The sequence below is a fragment of the Aphelocoma coerulescens genome, assembly GCF_041296385.1.
Source record: "Aphelocoma coerulescens isolate FSJ_1873_10779 chromosome Z unlocalized genomic scaffold, UR_Acoe_1.0 ChrZ, whole genome shotgun sequence".
Lineage (NCBI taxonomy): Eukaryota > Metazoa > Chordata > Aves > Passeriformes > Corvidae > Aphelocoma > Aphelocoma coerulescens.
In genome coordinates this window covers 55,828,625-55,847,324 of record NW_027184085.1, presented here as the reverse complement: position 1 = coordinate 55,847,324, position 18,700 = coordinate 55,828,625, and the positions used below count along the sequence as shown (strand labels likewise).

The window sequence follows — 18,700 nt, the reverse complement described above, 5'->3', positions numbered from 1 at the left end:
TCTCACAAAATGTACTTTTATTTATGCATTGAAAATAAGCCCTGTACTGCAGCCCAAATATCCCCCACAGCACCAGTTACCTGCAGGAAACTTGGCACACAGTTTGAAACACAGACCTCATAGTTGGAAATATTAGCAAAAAAGTGGGGAGGGGATAGAGGCAGTGTTGGTACTGAAACACAGTGTTAAGGCAACAGGTTATCCAGGCCACCTCAAGCCTGTGAGTTTTAGTCACCCTCCCTTCTTCCCAAAGACCACATACTTCTCATTTGCGGACTAAATTAGCAAATACATACATAGAAAGCGAAGCAATTTAAGAGTGGCTGATTTTCTGTCAGAATTGGTTTCATATAATTAATTTTTATCCCCATAATGCTTAGGAGCTGCTTGATTCTGAAACACTAGGACGGTTCGTAGCACAGCCATTCATAAGGTTGTTATTGAAACTTGATTCCTTGAGCCAAAGGCAAATCTTTGCTGTAGTTGATTGTACTGAAAGAGAAACATGAATTTAGAGACCACACTTAATCACTGAGACAGATTATGCAGTCCACTTCCTACATACAAGCTTCTGATTCCTGTCACATCTAAATAAAAGACTTCTCAAAAGCAGTTTGCCTATTTAAAATTATGAACTAACTTAACTCCTGTTTTCAACATAGTAACCATGTACAGAGAAAAACCACATTTTCCATTATCTCTTCCTTTATGGTGAATCTTCTTTCTCTTCATCTATTTAATCTCTTACTAGGAAAACATCCAGATAGAAAAATCAAGGTGGGATTTCTCATGTTCATAAGCCTTTGCATGGAAAGCAAAGACAGCACAAGTAAAGGCTATGGAAGTCAGCAGAGGATACTAATGGTCATCCACTATGAGCTGTCAGATTTCTGGATAGATAACCAATACAGCTCAATCACCTACCAGAGGCAATAGTGGTGCCCTCATGGTCCCCTCACTGTAGTAGCAACTTAGTGTATTTCCGGACAAGTTTCAGTAATTTTTCAGATGAGTTTAAAATCAAGAAAAGGGAGGGAAAAACCCCAAACCACCATATTTTTTTCCTTCACAAAGTTAAGAAAAGATCTTTATAAAAACCCTCCAAATCTTCTTCTACTATGAATGTGAAGAAAAGGCAATTACACTTATAGATGATTATCTCACATTCAGTAAAGATAGTAGCCTTGTAGTCAAGGATTCATATATTTTGAACTTTCGGAAGTTCATCCATAATATAAATTTATTTGGCCTGTCTTACCAAGTAGATCGTCTCATATAAAGTTTCCATGAATCACTTCCAGATTCTCTTCCCCCACCAGTGTGCTTTTCACCACCTGTAGCAAAAATATTATAAATAAAAACCTATATTTTGACATGGGAATCTGGACTAAATCCAGGCAGTAAGACATTTTAATAAAAATACATGGGAAAAACTATTCCTTTACCCTTGTCCTATATCTGAACTAAATTACCACCCCATACAACACACAGAGCTAGCACACTCCTCATGCTTGATGCAAAAAAATATCTGCCTGGAGTTCAAAGTCACATCATGCTGGCACCCGAGGACCTTGTTTGAAAAACATTTTGTCTTAACATGAGACAGGAGTACAACAATGTGCTGTTTCTTGTAGTGCTTAAATGGTAATGTAAATACTTCTTCTTCCACCCCCTCACTTCCTTAAGTATACACAAAAAGGAGAAATAAAGGCAAAAATGTTCATTTAAAGACTTTCTCACAAAAATACTATACACCGTACATCTTATATAAACCGGCAAATATACACAAAATTGCTCAAGATGGTTTTAATTAAAACTGTTTTAAACAGCTTTCCACCTGGTCATATCTTTAAACACCTCCAGAATATAACTCTGAGTTACATTCCTTTGATGGAGGGGACGAAAGGAAATAAAATGTGCAACTTTTAAAAACCAAATACAGGTATTTTTAAAAGTTTAAACCCAACTACCTCTAATCAATATCCATTCTCTGCTAAAGCAGTATGATTCAAAATTAACTTCATTGATTTCTTCACATTTAGTCATTTAAATGATTAAACCTTGAAAAAGGAGACCTGAAAAAAGCACAAGTAACATACCAAAAGCACCTCCAATCTCAGCTCCACTGGTTGGGATGTTAACATTCACAATGCCACAGTCAGATCCCTTTGGCCTATAAACAAAGGTAAGACACAATTCCTCCTTAGGATCAGGAAAGGCTCCCTTCCTAAAATGAGGGCTATAAAATGCTCAACTAGCATTATGCATAGGTTTACGAAGGACATGAAAGACTGCGATCTTATGCCTCAGGAAAGTATAAAAGTAATTTAAATTATACCCAAGCCAGCGGAAAATCCTTCCCAAATCCTTGGTAAAGATACTGCTGGAAAGGCCTTGTTTTACTTCATTATTCCAGGCAAAAACCTCCTCTTCCTCCTAAAGGGAGCATGTGTTAAGACATGGCTATCCGAAGCAAAGCAGTTACAAAGAAGCACTGTGAGAAAAAACCCAACATGCCACAGCCATAATGCAAATGTACAGAGTGGCAGTGGGCAAATACACATGTACCACATCAGCAATACCTCCACTGCTGCACAAAACACAGTCTGCTTTTGAACAGATACAATCAGTATCAACAATGAACACTAACAATAGAAATCTATTCCTGTACAGATTCTCATCTTAACTCCAGTGCTCTTCACATAAATGCAGCCACACAGCAAGGTGAACAGTGGATGTGTCACAGTGCAGAATAAGAGCTACCACTTCTTGAAGTGCTGGGACAACTGCACAGCTATGACACACACATCTGAGATCTCTCTCGTGACTCTACTGTTACCATCCTTCACACCTGTTTCCCCACTGTTATTTTACCTTAAATTTCAGCACATACAGTATGGGAGCAAATGTCTCAGTGTGGACAATGGGCGCGTTATGAGGAAGGCCAGTCACAATGGTTGGCTCAACATAGTTTCCAGGGCGGTTTATAACCTTCAAAATACATAAAAAATAACTAAGTAAGTTCCAGTCAGCATCCAGCTTGGTACTAGTGTAGGAAAGGAATCCATCATGGTCTGACTATACAGTTGAGCAATCAGAAACAGAAGGCCAGGTAGCCTGAGTAACTTAAATTTTATTTATTTAAGTATTTAAAATACAGAAGCATAACTTATATCTACTAAGGATGTAATCAAATTGTAAAGTCTAGCAGATGAAACTTCCTTTCTCCCACTTGTAAGCTACTTACAGAATTTTAAAGGTATAAAGAAGTTGCCAATGAAAGACAAGTCCAAGAATGACAAGTCAATGTGAATTAAACATCCTGTATGATGAAAATGCACAAGTAGTTGTCTTGAATCTCCAGTATTTCCTCAAGTTTGATATTGTGAGGGACAGAACTGCAATTTTCCTTTGTTACATGTTTGACATCTACCATTTAAATTGCTGTTGTTATTTTCACTATCGCTTGCAACTGGGGAGTGGTGTAAGAAAGAGCCAAAAGCTCTTAACCATTTCTTGGAGGAGAAAGTAGCCTCCAAGTAGAACTGCCTTTACCCTGAAGACAGGATTCCAATTCAAACTGTCTCAGTCTGACTAAACTATCATCCTGTAGTGGCTGACAGGACAAACTGACATACAAGCTTGGCCTTAGTCATCATGTTATTGTATTTTTTTTCCTAGAGCACAAAATGTAGCAGGGAAAATAAAAGTTAAGTCACCTTTCCACCACAGACCACAGAGCCACCCTGTTGTTTTGCTTGTTCTACTGCATCAAGGAACATTTTCACTGCTTCTTTAGTATGAAGAGGCCCGTACAGAGTGTCAGCTAAAAACAAAAGATTCAGAAGCATACTTTCAGCAAAACTGCATGTTTGCCAATATTCTTATCACGACATCTTGGGACTAACTGTTTAATCTGTCCAGGATAAGCAGTATTAGCCAGATTCTTCATCTTCCTTTCAGAGTTTGTATTCTAAATAAAAACAGCTATTTCTACCCCCTGGTAAAGTGCTAAAATTAGATAGTTTGATGTATAATCCCATCAGAATTTAAACAGAAAGAAACCAACAGCAACTCGTTTCCTAAACCCATGAGTTGGAAATAGCTACTTACAATCCCATGGATCACCGATGCGGACCTGGGCATAGGCCTTGGCAAGCTTTGCCACCACCTCATCATGGATGCTTTCATGGAGAAACTAAAATGTGGTAAGAAAGTTGTAAGACAGCGCAGCCTATGTAACTATTCCTGAGGTACTACTGCACTTTGAAGGGGGCTGAATGAAGAATGGAAACAGTGTTGTTCATATTCAGCAAATCCCGAAGTTAAAAAGAGACAAAGGCCTTGGCCTCCAAACAGCAGCAACACCAGAAAATGAAGATGCAAAATCTTCACCATGAAGATTTAAAACAAGCCAAGAAACAAAAATCTGTTTCAATTTTACCCCATCTCAGATCAGTGTTATCTATGTGCTCTGTAAACATTTCAGTTTAGTGTTCTAGAAATTCAAGAAATTTTATTGCTACAGTTTGAGGAATCACTGCCCTTCTAATACACCCGAATCAATTAACCCACATCCATTTTGGCTAATATCTACCCAATCAACCCAACTCTGAAAAGACTACACAGACACTGGCTGACACTCTAACACCGTTAAACTTGTTGAAAATGATTGGTTAAGAATTACTAACAAAGTAGGCAACACACACCCCCTTGCTTTGCTGAAATATAAACACTGAACCAAAATTTGCAGCAGTCACAAGCAAAGCTCTGGCAATGAAAACAGAGAGAAATACAGAACTATGCCAAGTAGCATTCTCCTGGCTTTTAGCATATTTAGAAATACATACAAACAAACTGTTTAGAGCTAATTACACTGGACTGAAACTATGTTCTTATTTTTCCACCATACTTATTTTTCACAAAACAAAAATGTGTTTCAAATATTATTTGTTGCTCTACACAATATTAGGAATTGTTAGGCATTTTCTGAGCCAATTTGGAATTAAGATAAAATTCAGAGCTACCCAAACCAGACAATACACATTTATTTACTCACCAGCCTTCTAGCAGTTGTGCACCTCTGGCCTGCTGTTCCCACAGCAGCAAATAGTGCAGATGGGATGACTAGGTTCAGATCTGCGTCATCGAACACTTAAAAAAAATTAAAACACGATCATGTTACTGAAGTAAACAGGCCATTCACAACACTTAAGATACTAAACAGTATTAGAAACTGACAAGTTGGTCAAGAAGCATTAGGAACAGTTGCACTAGCACAGCATGGTAAGATACAAAGAAACACCTTAAAGCTCCTATTATTTCTCCGCAGCTGGAATTAGACACATGCAATTAGACATAAATGTAGGTTTGAGCTGCTGAAGAGAGCCTTCTGCAATAGTCTGCAAATAATTTCAGCTTCCTTTTAATTCAAGAAACTACAAACAATTTCTTGACATTTCTCCACCTTGTCCATCTCTCACTGAGAAGTTTATCAGCATAAAGTAGCAATTGTAAAGTATATCCAGGTAGCCTTCCAAAAAGCATAGCTAAAACACACAGGTGTACAGTTAATATAAAATGTACAATGAGCTGAACAAATTAATCTGGCTAGAAGACATTGAGATGTTTTATAAAGCTCAAAGGATTCTCAAAATACCACTCAGCTTAACCAGCCCCACAAAAGTCTCTTTAAGCATCCAAAACTACTATTAAGTTTGGGACAAAGTCCAACCAAACAATGATTATGCAATTGTTCAAAGTCAATTCCAGACAAAGCAGGACTTTGATATGAAAAAAGAAACTATTTCCAAAGCATAAAACAAGTTTATGCTACTGGCTACAAAGCAGCATAGGAAAAAGAAGGACCTGCTCTAATGTGATTTTCAAAAGAGTAGATGAAAGATACGTAAATAAGCACATTTGTCCAGAATATGAGAAAGGTGAAACAAAAGGCAACAGCACAAGAGGACAGCAATTTACATATTTATTGAAATTATATATTCCATCATGTTGCTCAGCTTTATGGTATTTATGTTGTTCATCTAGGAACTGGATCATACCCTAAAGAACTCAAACCTGAAAAATGCGCTACTGAAATAAATGCCTGCATGCTTTTCTTTCAAGTATCATAAGTATCTTAGACTTTATATAGATCTCCTTTTACTCTAAAACCCTCGAAGTATAGTGCTCACGAGATTACATATAGAAGTGCAGTCAGGCATTGGAACAAGCTGCCCAGGGAAATGGTGGAGTCACCATCCATGGAAGTACTCAGAAGGTATGTGGATGTGGCACCTGGGGACATGGTTTAGTGGTAAATATGCTGGTGCTGGATTAAGACTTAAGAGTCAATCTTAGAGGTCTTTTCAAAACTTAATGATTCTACAACTAGAACTATCCTAAAATCAAACTTATTTAGTTCAGCATTCTCCACAACCCACTACTGAAGCTTACTGCTTCTCTCATTCTGTTCTCCTCTTCAACACTGATTACATAGAAGACCTTAGACTCTCACATTTTATTTTAAAACACTACCTCCTCCACAATACCAAAGACAGAAAAGCCTGCAACATTCCACTATTCCATATGTACTACATGTACTTTTAAAAGTCCAGTGTGGCAGGGAAAAACAAACATGCTAGAAAAAAGGGACAATTAGCTATAAATATTTGCATACTAACTTCCAAATATCATCTATGGGACTAAATTTCTACAGTGCATATTACCAATAATGGCATTGTTTCCTCCCAGTTCCAGCAGGCTTCGACCTAATGAAAAACACAAAATAAGTTATGCCATGCACACATGTATTCACTGCACCTCAGTCAGTGAGGTCACCTTTAACTAGAGCTAAGCTTCATTAAACATATTTTTCCGGATAAACAAAAGATTTTAGAGATCACAGTCAACTCTTGCCAAAGCAGAAAATTACACCGAATACTACATCTATCACATGTTGTGAAGACACCTGCACAGCAGTTATGGCCCAAAGAAAGGCAAAAAATAGCATTGGAAAGAAAAGATGAAAACAGGAAAATGTTACAGCATAAACAGTGCAACATAGGTAAAGAATAAGGTCCTACAAAGATCAAAAGGCACATGAAATTTAAGTAAGCTCATTCATTTCCCTGGCAACAGTTTGTCTACAATCTGAGGGAGAGAATCCCAACCTACATCTAAGTGAATATTTGCTATCTGTTCTGGTTTCTGGGGGGCTTTTTCACATTTATGTGAACTTCAAATGTATAAAATGAAAAAAACATTTTTGCAAGGGGCTCTTTTTATAACTAAGAAGTTAGAATTCAGCAGCTGAGATTCTTGCCTATACACTTTTAAATGTGTAATAAAAAACCAGCACCTCAAAAATCATCACATTTCTACTGTATTTATCAGGAGTAAAAGGTGAGGGGGAATGTATTCATGTATTTTATTCACACTGCAAAAAGATCATAAGCTCTGGTTGTTCATCCTGACAATCTCCATACAATTAAACACTAATGAACACCACCACACCCCTCCCCAAATTAATTGTAGGACTATGGATTTGTGGATAACATGGAAAAAAAATCTGAGTTGCAATAGAAGTAACTGAAAAATGCCATCTGTATCTCTGAGCAGTTTCAAACTCCCATTTATCCAAAACAAAAAAGAGATAGCACAGCTGAAACAAACTGTTATTTTAAAATTTTACGGGGCACCGCTGCCTTCACCTAACATGGAAAGAAACAGAGAAGAACCCACACACTCACCAAATCTCTCCTGAACCATAAGTGCTACTTGCTTGCCCACTTTTGTGCTGCCAGTGAAGGACAAGAGGTCCATCCTCTCATCTCTTGCCATTGCTGTCCTGAACAATGGGACACAAAGCACTGTGGTCAACAAAAGACATGCAGACAGAAAAGCAGCTTGCACCTTCCACATACATCAGCTTCAACCAGGGAGATCTTTAAAGCCAGAGCCACTTCTTTGAAACATCAGGTGACTGAGCTAATGGCAGGAAAGCTGCCTCTTGGCCAGAAAAGAGGAACAAGGCTGTTTCCCTACACCTTTTCAGGCCGAAAAAAAACCCATTTTGTAGTAATTTCTATAGCAATACTGAAACTCAGTCTAAAGTATACTGTGAGATTAGCTCCAATTGTTATGATCCATAAGAAAATATGCAAATCTATGACTTTTTTTAATGTTTGCCACATGTTTTGCTCTCTCTTAAAATGCGCAAAAGATATATTTGAATATGAGTTTGTACTGAGAATTCCCACATTGTAAAAATCCAACTAAGTGATTTGGATTGTACAGCTTCCAAGCACAGGTATACATCTATGAGCAAGTGCAGAGTCCCGCATGAGCTCGGAAAAGGGGAATTATTCTCTTCCACAACTAATCTAAAAGGCTAATTAATGCACTATACACTGAAAACTCTCAATAACATGGTAGGGGGACTTTAATATCAGCTGTATTCTTTGGGTGTAAGCATATGCAGAGGTAGAATATTAACATAGTCATGTCACTTCATTAAGTATCTGATAAGTTCTTTGTTAGCTGCTGATCTCACAACAGCAAGTAGACATACGTTTTATATCTAGTGCAGGGCCAGAGTTTCAGACCAGCTGATAAAAATCATGGCAACATGTGCATGTACTGGGAACTCCTAGACACCAGAATAACTTTATGAGAAGTATCTCAAAGAATATACCTTACCTCCTATAAAGGTTCACTAAACACAAGAAATGTTACCTACCCGATGTCTGCTCCACCACAAACCAGAGAGCAGATTGCTCCAGGCAACTTGTTATCCTCCAAGACTTTGGCAATTATCCTGGAATCAAAGATGTAAAAATGTTAAAGAATTCTGGCAGGTGCAAATAGGGAATGAACCATTAGAACTGGCTGGAGGTTTTGGGGTAGTAGTGATTTGGTTTAATTGTTCTCAGGAGTTAATATTAGATCACAAGACTTAGTAATTACCTATTTTAAGGAGCCTACTTTTACTTAGTATTTTAAAATAAATGTTACTGGTAATGCAGAATTAGTATTTAAAATGCTGATATAGAGTAACAATAAACCTAAAGTAAGTATCACTATGAAATTTATTCTTTGGAGAAGTTCTCCTTTTTATTGAGATGAAGATCAAGGAAACCAGAACTCACTTTGTAACAGCAACACTAACAAGGGATGTTGTAGGAGCACCCTTCCTAAAAGGAAAAGAAAAAAAAAAAAAAAAAGAGTTACATTATCTTCTTATTCTTTTCAATTCTTTAAGAATAAGAAATAATTCAAATAAGCAACTTTTATGGTCTCTGATCTACAGCACACTTTGATTAGGCTGGTTTTCAGGTACAAATGAAGACAGGAACTCAAGCATTTCCTTCTGCAGCTGAACATTCAGAACTTCTACTGAAATCCATGTGGCCAAGGGCTAGGCCAGACATTAGAGCGAAGAAGGTAGACGAAAGCAAAGCAGGAGATGGGAGAAAACGTAAAGCTACTTATTTAGATTTTTAACCTTAGCTGTATCAACTCTGAATATATTAACTACCACTGTTGCAAGCTCTCAACCTGGGTTCTTTATTTACAGGCCATTTGGCTAAGTCCTGGATGCATCTGTACCTTAGTACCTCAAAAAAGAAGTTACCACAAAATAAAAAAAAAACACTCTGACTACAAACAGACCTAAAAATAAAGAGAATTTAAGCCCACATTAGACAGAATCAAATATCCAGAAACACCTGATACTCAACAGCAATTTCATGCCTGAGTTAATAGCTCTCTAATTTAAAAATACTGTTAGCTGGCTGGAGAGCCAGGTCTTACCAGAGGCAAGCGTTTCCACAGATCATTGCAATTGCACTGTTCCACCCATAAACTGCCACGGGGAAGTTGAAGGCCGTGATGACTCCTACTAACCCAACAGGATTCCACTGCTCTATAAGGGCATGGCCAGGTCCTGAAAGCAAAGCCACAAGTGAATGCAGTTTTCAGCCATTTCCTAATTGAGGCATTTTTATAAAGGGAAAATACATAAGCAAGAAACCTAGCACCACTGTTCAGTCTATCACAGTATTAGCTTGTGAAGAGCTGTATTATTTGTGCTCTGCAGCTTACCTGGATCAAGGTTAGCTAGATTGTGCAAAAAGCTAGTGACCTCACAACATAAAGTTTTATTATTTTAGCTATTCAGTTAACATAATGATGACTGTGTGCAAATCAACAACTGACAAAGAGGTCTCTCCTTTTTAAGTACACTTCCAAACCCTTTACATACTTTCCTCTACCACCTTTCATCAATAAAGAAATCAAAGACAACCTAATGCTTCAAAGAACAGAGAAAATGGATGGACTGACCTGCTTATCTGTCACCTTATTCTTTACTTCATTAGCTGGCACTACTGCCCACCACATCTATTCCTAAATCTCCCCTAAATGACACACAGAACAGAGATCTTGCTGCACTACCAGACCATATATTTAAGTTACACCTCCGCATCTTCATTTCTTTAAGAAAAAAAAAGAAACAACGACAAAAAAAAAAAAAAAAAAACCACAAAAAAAAAGAAAAAAAATAACACACATACTTACTTTCTGAAGGCAAAATAGGTCCGCCAATCATTCGGGACAAACCAACAGCGTAGTCACAGACATCAACATACTCCTGCACTTCCCCAACACCCTCGACAAAGATCTTTCCCATTTCCAAAGAAACCTGAAAAAATTCATATTATGACAAATTTTTTTACAAAAATCCCTTGGATCCCAAATATATTTTGTCTCCCACTAATGTCAGGTGTTTCTACTCACCAAGTAAGATTTTACCACACATTTTTTCATCAGAAGAGATTCACCTCTTCCCATTTATTCACAACTTAAAGAAACAACACAATGGACAACTGAACAAGGGTCACATCCCAATACAACAGGAAGAAATTAGAAAAGGAAATAAATGAATAGAGAATAATTTAAAAAAAAAAAACTGCTGGAACCAGTGTCCAACACTAATGAGATTCATATGTTTAGATCAACAAAACCTTGGATTTACTTCAGCACGCTTGCCTACATTGTGGGCCAGGCAAGGAACAAGTTGGGAAAGAGGGATTACTCTGCTCCAGCAAAAGAAAAGGGCTACTTACATTTTTCATAAGTGAACTACTCATTTTACAACATCTCAAACTGAATTTGAGAGATTTCATTTGCAGATACTGCTGAAAATGTGTACACATGTTTAGTATTTTAGTAATCTGGGATGTTTAGGATCAATTTTTTTACCCTAAAGTCAATCATAAACTACATCCTTCTCTTAAAAATATGTTACATTTACTCAGTTGAAATATATCATCAAGAATAAGCTGGTATTTGAAGATATCTTCACCCAAAAGTGAGAAAATTTAGGAACTGAGAAACCACTTACTTTTATCTCCACTCAATTTTCTAGTCATGCTCTGATAGCTAGGTGTGACCTTCATGCAGGTATCACCTACCACTTTACACTGATGATTGTACTTTTAAAAGGCTGTTAAATGAGGAATCAGGTTCAAAGCATTTCCATGGGATTCTTTCCTCCATGTGAAGGTTGACGTAAAGATGACTAACTATTTCTATGATGCCTGCGGTCATCTCAAGACAGAAGGAACAGCCCCTATCTGTGACTAAAAACAGAGGGGCATCAGACTAAGAAACACAGCAGTGGGTCTGTAAGTGCAGTAGAAAGACCTGGATACTTCACCAGGGCATGGCAAGGCAAGGCTGGACATTTCCTACAGTGTATGAGAAAGATGAGTTTCTACATAGTTACTATTTACATATCCTTAAGCCAGGCAAAGTCCTAAAACCTGAATACTTACTGCACTTCTTTCACCCTGAAGTTCATCCTCAATCCTAGAAGAGCTAGAAGAATGGACATATTATCTATTTGGGAAAACTAAGAAAATGTGGCAAGAAGCCTTAAGTTTTGGTCAAGGAATATAGAACAAACTTCTGTCTGTCCACACTCACCAGGGAAACTGTACTATTTTTGAATACAGGAGCACGTTAGCACTCTAATTCCACCATAAAAACTGAGCTGAGGAAACAACATCAAGGGAAACAGCAGAACAAAGTTTGGAAGGTTAACAATATGGGCTTGACTACACATGGAGTTATTCACCGACAGCTGTTTCTGAACAGCAGCACAGACAGGCAAGCCCTGTATAAGCCCACTTGTCTCCTTTTCTTCCCTAGCAACTAGCAAGAGTTTTAAAGGAGCGGTCCTTCAGCCTTTATGTCCTGCACAGCACTGCAAGATCATCTCATTAAGACCATCTCAACTTCTGAAGCCTCATGTTTCCACATGTCACTTGGCAAATTCCTGCAGATCATGAGAAAGAGCTCAAGGCTAAGAGCTCTGTATTAAAGGAAGGTCTTTTTCAGGATACTTTTAGTATTAGAAAATGCCCTATCTGGCAGACAAGAGAGAAAATAGCAGGGCAACAGTTGCACCACTCGTCCCAAACAGGCCCATAATAAATTAACTTTTCTTTTCCTATTATACATTGTCATTACATAGAATCACAGAATCATAGAATGTCCTGAGATGGAAGGGACCCATAGGGCTCATCAAGTCCAGCTCCTGGCCCAGCACCATCACCATCATGCATCTGAGAGCATTTCCCAAATATCTCTTGAACTTTATCAGGCTGCTGCTGTGACCACTTCTCTGGGGAGCCTGTTCAGTGCCCAACCACCCTCTGGGTGAAGAACCTTTTCTTAATAACTAAACGAACTCTCCCCTCACACAGCTTCAAGCTGTTTCCATGACATAATAGTTTTTTAAAATTTTTCCTTCTTTTCAAAATTAAAACTTAATTAGGCAAGCTAACAGAACTAACAGCAATTACTTAACCATTACCAAGGTTAGTATTGCAGAGAAAACTGTTAGTATCACTGAAAAAAACCAGTTTTGACACACCCCTTACCCTCATTCCCCACTCCCCCCCAGCCAAAAAATTTAAGCTACTTCAGAAAATACCTTACCAAGCTTCCTAGAACTTTGATTTTTTGTCTCAGGGCGTCACCAATCTGTCGCACGATTTCTCCACGTTTAGGTGCAGGGATCTAGTCAAAACAAAACAGAAGAATCTATGCGAGATTCAACATCTCTAACTTCTGCTGTATATATACTGCTAGTTTTCTGTCCTTGTACTAAGCAATCACTGACTGCTGTGCTTTTTCCTTTATGTTCCCAAGATAAAGGAAAGCAACACTCTTACTTGTTCATTTTTATCATGTGCACTGCTTTACAAGAAACTGTTTTCTGTCTCACAGAGACTGATAATACTGCACACATTTTGTCTGTTCAAAGCTTCAGTTCCACTGAATATTGCCAGAAGCATTCAGATTGCTAATTCTGTTACTTCTGCTCATCTACATCACCCGCAATGCCACCAAGCAACCGTCTGCACCTCAAGAAATGAGCTTTTTTCATAAAAGTGCATTTATTGGTCTCTGAGCCTTGAAGTGTACTTAATGCCACATTTTCAAACTTTCTTTCAGTATGATATTTAGTTTGTTAAAAGAAATTAAGACACACCGAAACCTCAATCATGAAAACATTAAGCTCATATACCAACCCTTGATAGATTTTTTTAATGTGGTATCAGTATGGTAAATAATAATCAATAGCCAGGATCAATTTGCAAGCCATATGCAACAGGATTTACAGGATTAGAACAGTAGTTCTCTGTAAAAACAAGACTGAGGAGAAATACATAAACCATGCAAGCATATCTCTTTACAGACAAGTAAAGTAAGCTCATTACGAACAACAAAATTCACAAATTATTAACACATAGCTTTGAGAAAAAGTCTTCAAGAAACATTTGATGTGTTGATTCTTTATCTGTTGGATTGCTTTCAGATTATTACCAAATATGTTACAAGTCACCAACATTATACTCACAAATTGTAACAAAAGTACATGTACTAACATATCCTGAGAAGCTGAGGAAGCTGCTGTGTTTGTCCTAAACTTCGTTGTCTTCAGACAAGGCAAACTACTTTGATGGCTAAAACACAGAATGCTTTCAAAAATGCTTTCAAAAATGCTTTCAAAATCCAGGTTTCAGGTTCTACCAAAGAAACACCAGATAGCTGTAAGAACTAAGCCTGGCACAGCCATCAACAGAGTGGGTGCTGGCTGGACACAGCTGGTGTAGCTGCACCAGGAACTACAGCCTGCTAAGGAAAAATAGCTTAGCTACTGTACACAACATAATACTAATGCTTTTGAACAACACAGTTGTCCTGTGACATATCAAGTCAGTGGGTGAACAAAAACACCCCACATTCATAACTAGCAGTCTTCCTCATGCCATGAGAACAAGATGATCAATGCATGTTACACATCCAAATACCCCACAGAATTCTCCCAGAAGAAACCAGGTGGTGACAGGAAGTGAAACATGCACAGGGATAGTTTACTTGCTACAGGGTTTCTGAACTTCACCAGACCTGTTGGCAACAGCTCACAGGCACAAGCCTAGGTAACTCTGCCAGGGTTTTCAAAACAAACATATCCCACAAGTCAATATCCTCATCTTTGTACCCCAATGGTATCACACACAAACTGTCTGGGTTTGTTTCTTGAGGTCTCTATTGCAGATTTTTGCTTTAGAGCACCACACACAGTATGGACATATTTTTACACCTCCCCCAGACAGGGGAATTTAATAGCCTGGCTCTGCCAGAGATCTGTAATAAAAGAGACATCTCCATTAACTTACATCAGCCCAGACCTTCCATGCCTCTTTAGCCTTCTTTACTGTTTCTTCATAATCCTCCAAATTACCCTACATGAAGAAGCACGTCAAAGTTAGGAAAATCAAAACCCCAACAGAAATGCCACAAGAAAAGCTGCATCCAACTCAAGACATTTTTATAGAGTACTTGCACTACAGGATACCACTTTTACAGGATGTTTGTATCCTGACACAATTTGGTCCGAATGACAAGTTGTTTGAAGTCACTGTCAATGAAAAGAACATGTGCTACCTAATTTAAAAAAAAAAAAACAACCGCGAGCAGAAATTTTCATATTAGAGGAAGCTCCATAAAAAATAATGGTTTCATATATGTTTGTATATATACATACACACACACATATATATATACGTCCTACTCCATCAGCCTCACTGGGTATCAAGGGCTAGTTGAGTCCTAATACACAAAAGGAGTAGGTTTATGCAATAGTGCTATTCTTACACTAAAAACTTTCACAAATTTACTACTTGAATGCCACGTTGCACTTCTTCCTACTTCCCCCGGGGCACTCAACCCTACTGAACAATCTGCCCCTAATCTGCAACTCCCCTAGGAACAAACGAAAAGGGAAGGGAGGGACCCTTGCTCTTCCCAACAGTGCTGGCAAGAGTGCAAGGCGGAGGGCTGGAGAGACAAGAAAAAAAGAAAATAAAAGAAGGCAAACAGCCTGTTTTTCTTCCCAGGAAAGCCGCAGGCATATTGCCAGCAGCAGGCCCTGGCTGCGACGAGCCCCAGCGGCCGCCCTGGACTGAAACATCCCCGGGACCCCTGACGTGGTTTCGGGAGTTTCGTGCCCTTCGCCAGCGCGGTCGCGGGCAGGCGCAGCGCCCAAACCAACGCCCCAGGACGCCTCGCTCCGGTCACAGGGCCCGCCGAGCTCCTCCCGCCCCGGCCGCGCTCACCTGCCGGACGCTGGCGATGGGCTCGTTGTTGGCGGGGCAGTACGTGGTCACCACCTAGAGCAGGACGGCAGCGGTGAGCGGCGGGGCCCCTTCACCCGGCGAAGGGGGCGCGACCCCCGAGGCCCCGCCGCCCCTCGCTCCCGCGCCCCCCGCACCTGCCCGCGGCCGCCCCAGCGCCCGTTGTACACGCCCGGGTTCTCCTCCTGCAGCCCCAGCTCCCGCAGCCACGCGTAGCGCTCCTGGCTGATCAGCAGCGTGGACATGGCGGCGGCCGGCGGCAGCCCTGCCCGCGGCAGCAGCGCAGCGAAGGCGCGGCGGAGCCCCAGCATGGCCGGCGGCCGCCAGCGCGGGGGGACGGGGCAATGGCGGCCGCGCCCCGCCCGCCCGCGGCCATTGGCGGCGCCGCGCCCGCGCCCCCCGTCCCGCCCCGGCCCCTCTGCTGACCCCGCCCGACCGGGCCCCTCTGACCCCGCCTGACCGGGCCCCCCTGACGGTCCCAGCCTGACCGGGCCCCTCTGACCCCGCCTGACCGGGCCCCCCTGACGGTCCCAGCCTGACCGGGCCCCCCTGACCCCGCTTGAGTGCCCCCCCCTCACCGAGGCCCCCTGATCGGGGCCCCCCGCACTGCCAGCGCTGCCCAGCCCGTGTCCGGTCCGAAATCCACCCACACTCTGCTTCCTTTCGAGAAGGCACGACTGAGATAGGACCTCATCGATGTCTATGAGTATCTAAATGGAGGGCGCCAAGAAGACAGAGCCAGGCTCTGCTCAGGGGTGCCAAGCAATAGGACGAGAGGCAGCAGGCAGAAACTGATGGACGAGAAGTTCCACCTGAACATAAGGAGGAATTGATTGTGCGGGTGACTAAACACTGGGACAGATTGCCCAGAGAGAGTGTGGAGTCTCTTTTGCTGGAGACACTCAACAACCATCTGGACACAAATCTGTGCCATGTGCCCTGGAATGACCCTGCTTGAGCAGTCAGGTTCGACCAGATGACCTGCTGTGGTCCCTTCCAGTGCCATCCATTCTGTAATTCTGTGTGATTCCATATGCCCTTCAAGAGCTGCAGGGGCAGAGGAGTCTCCAAGTCAGGTGTTTCTAATTGCTGCAGAAAATAAGAACACAGGAGCAAGGGAAACATATCCTTATGCAGCAAATAACAACAGTAATATGTAGGAGTATGCACAACCCTTTCCATTCCATTGAATCTCAGTTAAAAATCTCAGTGCCTTTGGCTTCTAAGCCAGCCACTCTATCTACAAGCCAGTGCTTGTGACGTTACATTTTTCTTTCCCATATGCAGGACTAAAGCCCTTACTTGATATGTGCTCACCTTGCAAAATTGGAAGTGATTTCTATCCCATATTTTTACTGTAATTACACTTCAGTGGCTTTGGAAATTTAGATGACTCACTGTGATAATGAAATATTGTTTGTTTTCAGGAATGCAATATTTTCTGAATGACCAAAGCAATGAGGAATAAACTCTGATACTAAGATCTAAATGTCTCACTACTTACTTATAGGACAGAAGAGAAATGCCGCTGCTCTCAAGAATGCCATGATTTATTTTTTAGTTTTCTACAGCTACACACTTTTCCTTAATGTGAATTGCAATAGCTATAAATAATAACCTGCTCTTTAAGTAATGGTTGTTCAAGCAATTTTGTCAAAAGAAAAATATTTTTGGATGACGTAAACAGATTAGCAGTCTTGTCAAGGTTCAAGAACTGTCTTTGCCTTTAGCTTTGCTGCATGCAAGATCAAATTGTCTCTTTTACTTGGAAAATGAATTTAGATACTATAAAATTTGTATCAAAAAGGCAGCAATGTTTTCTTTCTGCAGACTTTCACCTTTTTTAGCCTTGTGTGCCTTTACATGATCAAACAGGTGTTTCACAACCACATAGCTGCAACCCATGCATTGTGTTCGAGCAAAAACATGGGACTCTCAAACGTTCAGGGCAGTATCTGAGGCATGGACAACTGAGTTTCACTTCTGAAGTCTCTTCTCATCACCATAAGCAGGCAGCTCCTCTACCAACAACTGCACACAGCTATTGGTACAGTAGCTACTGGTTGAGCCACAGAAAAAATCTGAAACCATGGCACTGTGCCTGACTTGGATCTGTTCATATTTTTTGCTCCAGAGTGTCCAAGCAGATGAAAATATCACTGTCATAGGTGGTGCCAAAGTCCTTTCCGGGGGGACCTGGGGCCGGCTTGTGTGCAAGTAGCCAGTGATCAGATATGCAGGACTAACTGTGTGAGTTGCATTGTTATTAACCATCCACCACAGTGAAGATGTGCTTAGACCTACATTCAACCTTAGTGTGGGGCCCAAGCTTTATTTCTCCCTGCTGTGTCCAGCTGCACATCTAAATCTAGGTATGTCTTCAGAGCTGACATGCACAGCAGGGGTGTGAATTCAGAGCAGTGTCTGAAATACAGCACAGACACAATCTGTGCTCTGTCCCACAACTGCAGAGCAAGGCTAATTGCAGGAGAGTTTGTAGGATAGAAAAACATTGTGCAACAGCCAGATATGTGGGGGTGGGAGTGGGAGGAGAAGCCCCCTATCACACTACAGTATGTAGATTTTTTCTATTTGTTCTACATGGGCATCCAGAGCTTTATATTTTTAATCTTTATTAGTCAGACTTTTAGAGAGAAATTATCTGTCTATGGTAAACTTACTTTGCTGTGCAATCACGCAAACATGACAATTTGCATTCTCCTTGATTTAGATGTGTCGTATCCACTACTGAGAGCATTGAAATTTATGATATTTAAGACTGGTCATGAAACATTATTCTGCTGTAAGGCTATAATTAAGGTTCCTAAAATGTTCACTTCTAACAAAGCTTTTGAACAGATATGAAAAGATTAATTTCAGTGATGCTTGTGAAAGTTGGTAAAAGTATGTCTTCATCTTGTCCATCAAAGTTTCCTTCTTTCCAGATCTAAGTCAGCTGAGCATTGTCACAGGCTCCATCTTAGGTTAAG

General features: G+C 40.4%; 1 protein-coding gene across 1 annotated transcript; it reads right to left on the bottom strand.

The window, feature by feature from the left end:
• ALDH7A1 (aldehyde dehydrogenase 7 family member A1) lies at positions 1-16,059 on the bottom strand. Its single transcript, XM_069000830.1, has 18 exons — positions 15,848-16,059; positions 15,693-15,746; positions 14,754-14,819; positions 13,006-13,086; positions 10,579-10,702; positions 9,814-9,946; positions 9,150-9,194; positions 8,741-8,818; positions 7,752-7,849; positions 6,729-6,770; positions 5,060-5,154; positions 4,114-4,198; positions 3,720-3,826; positions 2,875-2,991; positions 2,339-2,436; positions 2,100-2,173; positions 1,259-1,334; positions 1-492 (listed from the first exon to the last, which is right to left on the bottom strand). Exons 1-18 carry the CDS (start codon positions 16,019-16,021, stop codon positions 438-440), a joined length of 1,602 nt encoding a protein of 533 aa, XP_068856931.1. The 5' UTR covers positions 16,022-16,059; the 3' UTR covers positions 1-437.
• Positions 16,060-18,700: the final 2,641 nt, after the last annotated feature.

Coding starts and splice junctions, on each gene's coding strand:
- ALDH7A1 (XM_069000830.1), bottom strand. CDS start 16,021: ATGCTGGGGCTCCGCCGCGCCTTCGCTGCGCTGCTGCCGCGGGCAGGG. Junction 8,819..9,149: donor GTTAGTGTTGCTGTTACAAA/GTGAGTTCTGGT, acceptor CTTTGATTCCAG/GATAATTGCCAAAGTCTTGG. Junction 3,827..4,113: donor CATCGGTGATCCATGGGATT/GTAAGTAGCTAT, acceptor TTTTGTTTTTAG/CTGACACTCTGTACGGGCCT.